Source organism: Myxocyprinus asiaticus, chromosome 7 (genome assembly GCF_019703515.2).
Source record: "Myxocyprinus asiaticus isolate MX2 ecotype Aquarium Trade chromosome 7, UBuf_Myxa_2, whole genome shotgun sequence".
Classification (NCBI taxonomy): Eukaryota; Metazoa; Chordata; class Actinopteri; order Cypriniformes; family Catostomidae; genus Myxocyprinus; species Myxocyprinus asiaticus.
Genome location: NC_059350.1, coordinates 55,572,019 through 55,584,807, shown reverse-complemented (window position 1 = coordinate 55,584,807; position 12,789 = coordinate 55,572,019). Strand labels below are relative to the sequence as shown.

Genomic DNA, 12,789 nt, shown 5'->3' with positions numbered 1-12,789 from the left:
GCAGTTGTCATGCAGTTTGCTTGTGCAGTGTATAATTTAGTGGTTGTTTGCAATGACTAATGCAGTGGCAGCGTGCAGTTGATCATGCAGTTGCCGTCTGCAGTGGATCATGCAGTGGACATGTGCAGTGGATAATTCAGTGGTTCGTGCAGTGGTCTAATGCAGTGGGCGTCTGGATTGTTGTTTGGATCTTACAGTCATGTTTGCTGCTGAGCGTCTGTGATGGGTTGAACTGAGCAAGCTGATTCTCCACGTACTGCAGCAACTTCAGAGAGCTCTGACTCTGATCTGACACAGACTTCAAATGGAAACCACTCCGCACTGCAGGAGATACATCACACATGTGTGTGTGTGTGTATGTGTGAGAGTGTGAGTGAGAACTTCTCACTGTTAAACATGAAACTCATACTTGTTGGAAGTCTCTTTCCAGTCTCAGTGTGAATTATGCCTCTGAAGGCTCTAATGCATCAGAACTGCATAATATTCTGACAATGTTTGAGGTTGTTATCTTGAAAACAAACTGTGTTGAAAATGTGTACTAACTACTTTTATATGGTTATCAGTAAGCAAACCCTGAAGCGATTACACTGCCCAGACAAACACACAATGCACAAAACAAATAATGCCACCATCATACAGTACAGTGAAATATATTAATATGACTTATTTATCACCGCAGTTCATGAGATTTAACAGGAAAATCACAGTGATTCTTCAAAAACATGCTCTTTGGTAAAGAATATGATGACTCTACATTTATGTGGCGCAGAATAACATGAGGATCTATAACTCTAAAGCGGGCGTTGCCTCATTCCCAGTTCTAATTCACATTCTTCACATTCAACACTTCTGTGCTGTAACTCTGAAATGTTGTGGTCAAAACTATTTAGTAATGTGTCAGTAAATCATGTTCTGGTTTTGGTGCATCTCGTACTATACAGTAAATACACTAGAAACATCTGCAATACAGTTATCATTACTGAAACACAATATATGGGCCAGGCTGAGAAATCTGCCAATATTTGGTCATTTTGCAGATTTACAGTATCAATAACTGTGCCGGGTTGGCTGATTAACAGATGCTCATTACACTAAAATCACAGACAGCCTTGTCAATTGATAATAAAAATTTCTGTATTAAAAGTGCGAGTAATTATTTATTTCACGTATTAACTTCGAGTAAAGTGAATTCTGAGTAAATCTTGTGTAATTTTATGTACATCTCGTTTGCTAACATTAAACTGCATCTTATTTAAACCAGCCACCCTACATCCTCTAGATATCAGTATTGGCCATTGAACCCATATCGCTCGACCAAAATTCATTATCAATATGGAGTTGGCTTTTGTTTCACCCGAGTACACTCACCTGGCGTGATGTTGTTGTCTACTGAGGGTGCGGTGGACAGGTGAGGGTCTATGAGAGAGGGTGGCGCTATGGGCACCATGGTTGGCATCCCAGGTATGTAGTATGAAGGGTACATGGGCACCGGTGTGGGTGGCGTTGACTTCAACCCTTTTCCTGCTTCATATACTGTTGAAAAGTGTTTTCAACAAGTGTGATATATGTACATATACATTACATATAACTCTTAGTGCATTTCAATATTATAGTGAAAAAAGTGTCAAATATTCAGTGTCAAATAGCTCTCAAATGGGCGGGACTTCATAACAAACGGCCAATAATTGGTATGGTGATGTACGTGATTAACAGTGTATGAAATGTCAACGTACTGCTGTCAAGCGCAGTGTGTTCGGTGGATCAAAAATACTCAGGCAGTTACCTGCAATCTAACGTAACACATTTAGGGTTAGGATTAGGGTTGGGTTAGGGATGACACATTGCCGATACACAAAACCATTAGTCTGTGCTTCCCCACTCTTGATAAGCCTTCACATCACGCCATGACATCACAGCAAGTCGTATAACATTTCTAACTGGCGTGCACCTGCCGGTTAACACCGGTGATCGGTTCTGCGTAGAACTTGCCCATCTCAAATGCGCCCAATACATCATGTTCAGGTGTTTGTGATGTCACATGATTAGGTGTGTTTGTAGTACTCACAGTGTCGCGGGCAGCAGCAGGTATCTGGGCAGCAGCAGCATCTGACGTAACAGCAGCAGGAATGAGGACAACACTGACACCAGCACACACTGACCAGCACAATAAAGAGAATACTGCCAACAGCTACAGACGCAACAAACACCCACTCTACAACACACAATTAATACAAAACAATCACTGTTCAGTTAATATGAATCAATATGTAGACAAGAACACATAACGGTGCATGAGCAGGAAAAACAGCATTACATTCATCTAACACAAGGGATTAATGATGTCTGAAGGTGTTTACACACTTCAGAAAACTCTGATGGAGAGTTTGATGAACAAATGTGTAAGATGTGTTTTAAAGTGTGAAATCAAACAGTAAAACAGCAAATCAAATTTCTGAAAGCACAGCTGGACCTGCCTCTCTGAGATTCTCATTGGTCAACAGATGCTTATTTCACAGTGCATTGCAGCAGACATTTTTTGCAAACTCCCACAATCTTTTGGGTTTTTCCTATATGTCCATCACTTTTAAAGGAATATTCCGGGTTCAATACAAGCGAAGCTCAATCAACAGCATTTCTGGCATAATGTTGATTACCACAAAAACTATTTTGACTGGTCCGTCCTTTCCTTTAAAAAAAGCACAAATGTGTGTTCCAGTGAGACACTTACAATTGAAGTCAATGGGGTCAATCTGTAAACATTAAAATACTCACTGTTTCAAAAGTATAGACACAAGACATAAACAATATGTGTGTTAACATGATTTTACTGTGATAAAATCACTTACTAACTGCATCTGTGTAAAGTTAGAGTCAATTTAATCAACTTTACAGCTCAAATAATACACAAGTTTTAACAGAAGAATTAATGTACAATGGGTAAGTGTAACAACTTCACAGCAGAAGGGAAGGAGAACACAGGGAAGTGGGTTTTCCAGGCTCAGGTAAGACTTTTAATCGGCCACTTCAGTGCTTTAAAACTTCACAAACTCATCAGCTTCACAGGCACATAGTTACTTAAACACATCAGCTTTCATAGGCACGTAGTTACTTAAACACATCAGCTTCACAAATACAACAGAACGAACGTAACAGCTTCAGGAGCACCGTGGCCTTCTTTGTGCCAAACTCTCTCTCTCCTCTGCTGGTGGCATGGATGCTTATATGCCGCTCTCCCCATGCACACTGGAATTAGAGACAGGTGTTACACATAATCTAGCTCAGGTGCAAGCGCCCTTTGGTGGCAGGACTCCTTGCCTCCGCAGGGCAGGAACGGGCTCTGGGGAGAGAGCAGAGTGAGAGAGAAGAGGGGAGGGGGAAGAGATCGGGGAAAACATAGGGGAGGGAGAGAGAGAGAGTGGAAGGGATCTTCTGCCCTCTGGTACACCGCCAAATGGTCCTCCGCCAGTCGAACGGCTTCCTCCAGCTACGCCGAGCGGTGGCACTGGACCCACTCCGCCGTTCCTCTTGGCAGTCAATGGATTAGCTGCTCCAGTACCACCTGGTAGACAACTCCCACGACGTCGCGATCCCCCACCAGCAACAATTTCCGTCAGGCGTCTCGGAGCCATTTGGTAAAAGCAAATGGGCGGTCGGTCTTCTCCAGCTTCATGGATCAGAAGAGCTGCCGGCACTGCTCTGGGCTATGACCAACCCGCTGCAGGATGGACTTCTTCAGGTCTTCGTAGGCCAGGAGGTTAGCCGCCGGCAGTTGTTGTGCCGCAAGCTGGGCTTCCCCGGACAGCAACGGGAGGAGCCGGGCCGCCCACTGATCTCGCGGCCAGCTCCAGATCTCGGCGGTCCTCTGGAACAAGTTGAGGAAGGCTTCCAGGTCGTCTTCCGCCCCCATCTTTAGAAGTGTGAGTGGGGGCAGGGGGCTGTGGTTGTCCGGGGTCGCGGCCGGGGCTCTCTCCTGGCTGAGGAGGCTCCGGATCGCATGCCGGTCCTCTGCTTGAGCTCGCAGGATCTCAAAAAACTAGCGGTCTTGGTCTTGACGCGGCTCAAGCAGGGATTGTTGGTGCCAATAGTGTAGGCTGGCGAGGGACTTGAGGATCTCGGCCAACTGCGAGGACTCCATGGTGCATACTTCAAATCTCCCGGGTTTCGGCACCAGTGTAACAGCTTCACAGCAGAAGCGAAGGAGAACACAGGGAAGCGGGTTTTCCAGGCTCAGTTAAGACTTTTAATTGGCCACTTCAGTGCTTTACATCTTCACAAACTCATCAGCTTCACAGGCACATAGTTACATAAACACATCAGCTTTCATAGGCATGTAGTTACTTAAACACATCAGCTTCACAAATACAACAGAATGAACGTAACAGCTTCAGGAGCACCATGGCCTTCCTTGTGTCAAACTCTCTCCTCTGCTGGTGGCGTGGCTGCTTAAATGCTGCTCTCCCCAAGCTCACTGGAATTAGAGAGAGGTGTTACACATAATCTAGCTCAGGTGCAAGCGCCCTCACCGCTTTCTCTCTCTCCGGATGGATGCTTGACCATGCCCCCACTGCCACAGTAAGCAACCAGATTGAGCCTTACTCCTGTGGGTAGTACCGCCGTGTGAAAACTTTAAATTCTCACACGAGACACGTTCGCAAAATCACTGCCAGGAGGCACAAAGTTGTCACCATTGTTTAGTAGTGTGAAGAAAGTGAGAGTTATTTTGATTACATTTTTTATATGGTTTGTATTGTATTTTTTACATTTTGATTTGTAGAAGGCAATCTAACAATGAAAAATGAATGGCAGCATTAAAGTTATAGCTTAGTTAGCTTGTGAATTGATATACAGAAAAAAATGCTTGAATGTCAGCCTTTTTCAATAAATTAAAACTGTTGCTTAAAAGATATTAGCTGTTTAATTATCTTCCTGAAAATCAAAATGAAAATACATTGTGAACATTCATAATTTCATTTGTTAGCCCTAATGAAAAAACAACAACAATGCATTCAATTAATGGTGTTAACCCGTGTTATACACTGCCTGGCCAAAAAAAAGTTGCATACTCTATTATTTAGTTGGACCGCCTTTAGCTTTGATTACAGCATGCATTCGTCGTGGCATTGTTTCGACAACCCTATACAACATCAAAACATTTATTTCCATCCAGAGTTGCATTAATTTTTGGCTGAGATCTTGTATTGATGACGGGAAGAGTCGAACCACTCCGTAAAGTCTTCTCCAGCACATGCTAAAGACTTTCAATGGGGTTAAGGTCAGGACTCTGTGGTGGCCAATTCATGTGTGAAAATGATTCCTCATGCTCCCTGAATCACTCTTTCACAATTTGAGCCTGATGAATCTTGGCATTGTCGTCCCGGAATATGCCTGTGTCATCAGGGAAGAAAAAATCTATTGATGGGATAACCTGGTCATTCAGTACATTCAGGTAGTCAGCTGACTTCATTTTATTGCTGAATAATGTTGCTGAGCCTAGACCTGACTAACTGAAGCAACCCCAGATCATAACACTGCCTCCAGAGGCTTGTACAGTGGGCACTCTGCATGACGGGTGCATCATGTGCTTCCCTTCTTACCCTGAAGCGCCCATCACTTTGGAATAGGGTAAATCTGAACTCATCAGACCACATGACCTTTTTCCATCGCTCCACAGTCCAATCTTTATGCTCTCTAGCAAACTGAAATCGTTTTTCGAATTAGTCTCACTAACAAATGGATTTCTTGTGGCCACACAGCTGTTTAGTCCCAATCCTGTAAGTTCTCGTCACATTGTGCGTGTGGAAATGCTCTTACTTTCACTATTAAACATAGCCGTGAGTTCTACTGTCGATGTTTTATGATGTGAGTTCACCAAGCGTTTTAGTGATCTCCGATCATGAACATTCAAGATTTATTTCTGACCACATTTCTTCCGTGAAGCTGACTGTCCATCTTCCGACATGGTTGTTTAAGAAATGAGAAGCTACACACTGCATTAGTTAGGGTTAAAAGAATTGTTGCCGGCTGAAACATATTAATCACTGCAATAATGATCCAATCATAGACTCTTAAGTATCTGCTTATTTAAATCCAAACAGCTACTCTTTATTTTTTGGCCAGGCAGTGTAATTGACCCGGCTAGTCGGCATGGTTAGACTAAAAGTGTTAGACCCGCTCATATTTATATATATACAGTTATGCTCAAAAGTTTGCATACCCTGGCAGAAACTGTGAAATTTTGGCATTGATTTTGAAAATATGACTGATCATGCAAAAAAAAAAAATCTTTTATTTAAGGATAGTGATCATATGAAGCCATTTATTATCACATAGTTGTTTGGCTCCTTTTTAAATCATAATGATAACAGAAATCACCCAAATGGCCCTGATCAAAAGTTTACACACCCTTGAATGTTTGGCCTTGTTACAGATACACAAGGTGACACACACAGGTTTAAATGGCATTAAAGGTTAATTTCCCACACCTGTGGCTTTTTAAATTGCAATTAGTGTCTGTGTATAAATAGTCAATGAGTTTGTTAGCTCTCACGTGGATGCACTGAGCAGGCTAGATACTGAGCCATGGGGAGCAGAAAAGAACTGTCAAAAGACCTGCGTAACAAGGTAATGGAACTTTATAAAGATGGAAAAGGATATAAAAAGATATCCAAAGCCTTGAAAATGCCAGTCAGTACTGTTCAATCACTTATTAAGAAGCGGAAAATTCAGGGATCTCCTGATACCAAGCCAAGGTCAGATAGACCAAGAAAGATTTCAGCCACAACTGCCAGAAGAATTGTTCAGGATACAAAGAAAAACCCACAGGTAACCTCAGGAGAAATACAGGTTGCTCTGGAAAAAGACGGTGTGGTTGTTTCAAGGAGCACAATACAACGATACTTGAACAAAAATGAGCTGCATGGTCGAGTTGCCAGAAAGAAGCCTTTACTGTGCCAATGCCACAAAAAAGCCCGGTTACAATATGCCCGACAACACCTTGACATGCCTCACAGCTTCTGGCACACTGTAATTTGGAGTGACGAGACCAAAATAGAGCTTTATGGTCACAACCATAAGCGCTATGTTTGGAGAGGGGTCAACAAGGCCTATAGTGAAAAGAATACCATCCCCACTGTGAAGCATGGTGGTGGCTCACTGATGTTTTGGGGGTGTGTGAGCTCTAAAGACACGGGGAATCTTGTGAAAATTGATGGCAAGATGAATGCAGCATGTTATCAGAAAATACTGGCAGACAATTTGCATTCTTCTGCACGAAAGCTGCGCATGGGACGCTCTTGGACTTTCCAGCATGACAATGACCCTAAGCACAAAGCCAAGTTGACCCTCCAGTGGTTACAGCAGAAAAAGGTGAAGGTTCTGGAGTGGCCATCACAGTTTCCTGACCTTAATATCTCAAACGTGCGGTTCATGCAAGACGACCAAAGACTCTGCATGACCTGGAGACATTTTGCCAAGACAAATGGGCAGCTATACCACCTGCAAGAATTTGGGGCCTCATAGACAACTATTACAAAAGACTGCACGCTGTCATTGATGCTAAAGGGGGCAATACACAGTATTAAGAACTAAGGGTATGCAGACTTTTGAACAGGGGTCATTTCATTTTTTTCTTTGTTGCCATGTTTTGTTTTATGATTGTGCCATTCTGTTATAACCTACAGTTGAATATGAATCCCATAAGAAATAAAATAAATGTGTTTCGCCTGCTCACTCATGTTTTCTTTAAAAATGGTACATATATTACCAATTCTCCAAGGGTATGCAAACTTTTGAGCACAACTGTATATGTGTGTGTGCGCTTATTTTGTTGTTTTTAAATAGTATTCATTAAAGTTACCCTAACCAATCAGTAACTGAATGAACAACAAACTGTCAGAATTAATAAAGCCTGACTGAGTTTGTTTGTTATTAGTGTAAATGTATTTTTTCAATGTATGTTGCTAATGTAATCAATCTTGTTCTTGGCTGGCAACATGTGAGTCCCCACTGCACCTTTTTCAGCTCAAACAAAAGATTTAAACACCTCCCTCCGTCGAGTTCAGGTGTGAATCGCTGAAGCTCTGGGTGTTTAAAAAATTTGTTACGAAAGTTTCTAGAAAAATGTCTCGATAAAATGTGTTAAAGTGTTCTTAAATCCTAAATAATGCACTAAACCGATTGGAACACGGATCTGTCCTGACGTCCTCTACAGATACAGTAACCATAGTATACCATGGTATTTTGTAGTGAAATAATTGTAACCACAAAATGAAACATGGTTACTATATTAACAACATATTACTGCAGTAACACCATTGTTAATATCATCAAATCTATGTTTTCTGCCAAAAAAATCATGGTTACTACAATATTACTATAGTACAACTACCTTTATATAATTTTTTAGATATTATAGATAATAATAAAGAAAATATTAAGAGTGGAGTCAAGACACAGAATGGGAAGAATAATACACCAAATACAGAACCAAATACTGGTCATCCAGTCACCGGCACACTGACGTTACACTCAACGCTGTTGAAGCAACACACTAAACACACTTCGTTGTGACTACTGGGGTTAAATCTGAAAGCAAATAGTCACTCCGAAAAAAATCACTCCATAAAATAGTCAATATTATCAAGCTTGAACTGTAAAGCATTTCTGGTTATCACATGTGTAGCGTAAAATGATCAAAAGCTTTATTTGACATGAATCTTGAAATATTGCAATTGAAGAACCAAAATTTCAGGACAATGGGGTCACAAAACTGCAACAATAGTAAGAAAACAAACACTTTAAATTCCAACTCGGATGTGATCTCTAAAGGGAAATTCAGACTGAAATGTGTTAAAGTATCTACATGAGGAAAGAGATCCAGAAAATTCACTCCATCATATTCTCTCAAGAATGTCACAAACACATGTTTCTGGTTTTCATCTGGATCATTCATCATGATAGAGTCTTGCCAAAAAATCTTAAATATTTGGAATCCAGCAATAGAGTTCAAAATAGACCAAATAAAAATGACTTTAATGTAAAACAAAACTTGCCAAAGAATCCCTTTATCAAACTCATCGATTACTCTATAACATCATAAAATCCCCAGAAAACAAGGACCTGATTGAAGACTGTTCTGTGAAGATATTTGCTTATGACAGCAGATAAACACACTCACTCACTCACACTCACGCACTCACACTCACTCACTCACACACTCACTCACTCACACACTCACTCACTCACACACACACTCACGCACTCACACTCACGCACTCACACTCACGCACTCACACACTCACTCACTCACACACTCACTCACTCACACACACACTCACTCACACACACACTCACGCACTCACACTCACGCACTCACACTCACGCACTCACACTCACGCACTCACACTCACGCACTCACTCACGCACTCACTCACACACTCACTCACACACTCACTCACACACTCTCACACTCACTCACACACTCACACACTCACTCACACACTCACACACTCACACACTCACACACTCACTCACACACTCACACACTCACACACTCACACACACACACACACATTTGGGTCCTTTTTAGGAAGCGGTGCCATTTGTGCCTGAAAGATTTTTGAATCAATTAATTTGAAAATGTTACTGCTGAACTTTCAAACTAAATATTTATTTAATTAAGAGATTGTCTTGCATCTAAAGGACCATCAATCGAGATGGCTGTCAGTCAATAGGTTAATGAGTTAGAGACACGCATCTGAACGCTAGTGGAGGTCAGTGAGAAAGAGAAGCTGGTAGAGCCCCCGCAGCAGGGCGTTTGGGTGATGTCTCGGCCGCATACTCACTTAGCAATGCGACACCACTCTCCCGTTCCTGTTAGGGTTTCCAATCGATTCTCCCCACTCAGTGATGCACACACTGAGAATCATGTTGAAAGAGCCCTAGTTATAGGTGATTCTATTGTAAGGAACGTGGAAATAGAGACTCCAGCCAACATTGTTAAATGCATTTCGGGGGCTCGAGCGTCTGACATCAGATCAAATTTACAAGTGCTAGCTAATGCTAAACGTAGATTTTCTAAAACTGATATTCATGTTGGCACTAACGAAGTCCAGCTTTGCAAGTCTGAGATCACTAGAGATAATGTTAAAGAGGTGTGTGAACTTGCAAAAGCGATGTCAGACACTGTAATATGCTCTGGCCCCCTCCCTGCTCGGTGTGGTGACGAGGTTTATAGTAGATTTGTGTCACTGAATGGCTGGATGTCTGAGTGGTGTCTGGAGAATAGAATAGGATTAATAGACAATTGGAAGAGTTTCTGGGGTAGACCTGACCTGCTAATGAGAGACAGGCTCCATCCCTCCAGGGAAGGTGCCGCTCTCCTCTCTAGTAATTTGGCTCATAGTCTTAATAGTGATTGTATTTGACTAACTGGGGCCCAGGTCAGGAAGCAGACAAACTGGCTAATCCGAAAGTCTGCTAGCTGCCTTGAGACGTCACACAGGTCACATAAACTACAACACATAGAGACTGTATCAACTAGATATCATTTAGAGACTGTGTCAGTTCCCCGAACAACCAAACACAAACCCCTCACTAAGTAATTTAGAAAAAATCTGATTGATATCAAACTTGAATATAACAAAAGAATTGAAGATAAACATCATATAAAACTAGGGCTACTAAACATTAAATCAATTTCATCAAAAGCACTAATTGTAAATGAAATTATTACAGATAACAGTTTGGATGTGCTCTGCTTGACCAAAACCTGGCTTAAATGAATATATTAGTTTAATTGAATCTAATCCCCAAGAATTTTGTTATAAACATGTGCCTCGGGGGCCTGGGTAGCTCAGCGAGTATTGACACTGACTACCACCCCTGGAGTCGTGAGTTCGAATCCCAGGGCATGCTGAGTGACTCCAGCCAGGTCTCCTGGCCCGGTTGCTAGGGAGGGTAGAGTCATATGGGGTAACCTCCTCGTGGTCACTATAATGTGGTTCGCTCTCGGTGGGGTGCGTGATGAGTTGGGCGTGGATGCCGCGGTGGATGGCATGGGCCTCCACATGCGCTATGTCTCCGCGGTAACGCGCTCAACAAGCCATGTGATAAAATGCGTGGGTCTCAGACGTGGAGGTAACTGAGATTCGTCCTCCGCCACCCGGATTGAGGCGAGTCACTACGCCACCATGAGGACTTAGAGCGCATTGGGAATTGGGCATTCCAAATTGGGGAGAAAAAGGAAAAAAAAAATAATAATAAAATAAACGTGCCTCATCTGAAGGGTCGAGGAGGAGGTGTTGCTGCAATTTACAGTGACGTTTTTGGTGCTGGATGTGGATATAAGGAGGACAGGATATAAGTTTAAGTCTTTTGAACTAATATTGCTTAATGTGACACCATCAGACATAAATAAAAAATCTCTGTCGTCTATTGCTATTGCTACAGTATATAGATCACCTGGGCCGTATTCTGATTTCTTTGGTGAATTTGCTAATTTTCTATCAGATCTTGTAGTTACTGTAGATAGAGATTAAATTGTTGGTGATTTCAACATTCACATAGATAATGAAAATGACACATTGGGATTAGCATTTATCGATATTCTCAACTCTCTTGGAGTCAGACAAAATGTGACAGACCAACTCATCACCATATTCATACGCTAGATTTAATTCTGTCATATGGAGTTGATGTTGATACTATAGAAATTCTACCACAGAGCGATGACATCTCAGATCATTACCTTGTCTCTTGTTTGCTGCGATCAGCTAATGTTACTCAATCTACACCATACTATCGTTCAGGAAGAACTATACTTTCGACCACTAAAGATAGCTTCACTAATAATCTTCCAGAATTGTCTCACATACTCAGTAAGCCAAAAAGTCTAAAAGAAATTGATGTAATAACAGAAAATATAAATACAGTCTTCTCTAGCACTCTTGATAGTGTCGCCTCACTTAGATTAAAGAAAATGAAAGAAAAAAGCCCCGCACCATTGTACAATGATCACACTTATGCTCTCAAGAGAGCAGATCGGAAAATGGAGCACAAGTGGAAGAATACAAAATTAGAGGTATTTTGCGGTGCATGGAAGGATAGTGTCTGTAGCTACAGACAGGCACTAAAAGCTGCCAGGTCAGCATATTTCAGCAAACTCATAGAAAATAACCACAACAATCCTAGGTGTTTATTTAGTACTGTAGCTAAATTAGTAAGGAATAAAACTTCGACTGAACCAGATATTCCGTCACAGCACAATAGTAATGACTTTATGAATTTATTTACTGATAAAATTAAAATCATCAGAAACAAAATTGGAATTATGCAATCATCTGCAATAGCACCTCTGAAAACAGTGTCTCATATTATTCTCCAAGAGCAACTTCAATACTTTGCTTTCATAATTCAGGAAGAGCTAAACAAACTCATCAAAACATCAAAAACAACAACATGTGTTAGATTCAATACCGTCCATTTCCTGTAATCTCAGACCTCTTCTTAATATTATTAACTCCTCACTTAACCTCAGGATACATATCCTGAGGTTACCAGAGCCTGCCTGATGCCTGACTCCAGTCCTGCCTGATGTCCGACTCACACTACTATGTGTTGCTGAGTGATGACGACTAACTGCAGCCTGTGCCAGCCAGATATCACTTCAGTCTACTACGATGGACTTCACAGAGGATGAACTGATCCTGAGCACCAACCGTCAGACATGGGATACTTCACTGGACACTGCCTGAAACTTGGACTTAATATGGACTCCACCAGAAATGAATC

At 41.7% G+C, this 12,789-nt stretch overlaps 2 protein-coding genes across 5 annotated transcripts in view; one reads left to right on the top strand and one right to left on the bottom strand.

Moving 5' to 3' along the window:
- The window catches only part of LOC127443464 (uncharacterized), a 231,435-nt gene that overhangs the window by 76,823 nt on the left and 141,823 nt on the right, over positions 1–12,789 (top strand). The gene's annotated exons all lie outside the window — the stretch shown is intronic.
- Positions 1–12,789, bottom strand: part of LOC127443431 (immunoglobulin-like domain-containing receptor 2) — a 48,533-nt gene that overhangs the window by 9,256 nt on the left and 26,488 nt on the right. For 3 of the 4 annotated variants that reach the window (XM_051702036.1, XM_051702038.1, XM_051702037.1), the window contains 3 exons: positions 2,066–2,212; positions 1,369–1,533; positions 196–321 (listed from right to left, as the gene is read on the bottom strand). In XM_051702036.1, the coding sequence (XP_051557996.1) occupies positions 196–321; positions 1,369–1,533; positions 2,066–2,212 (438 nt within the window). The remainder of the gene's footprint in view (positions 1–195; positions 322–1,368; positions 1,534–2,065; positions 2,213–12,789) is intronic. The other variant, XM_051702039.1, reaches the window with a different exon arrangement.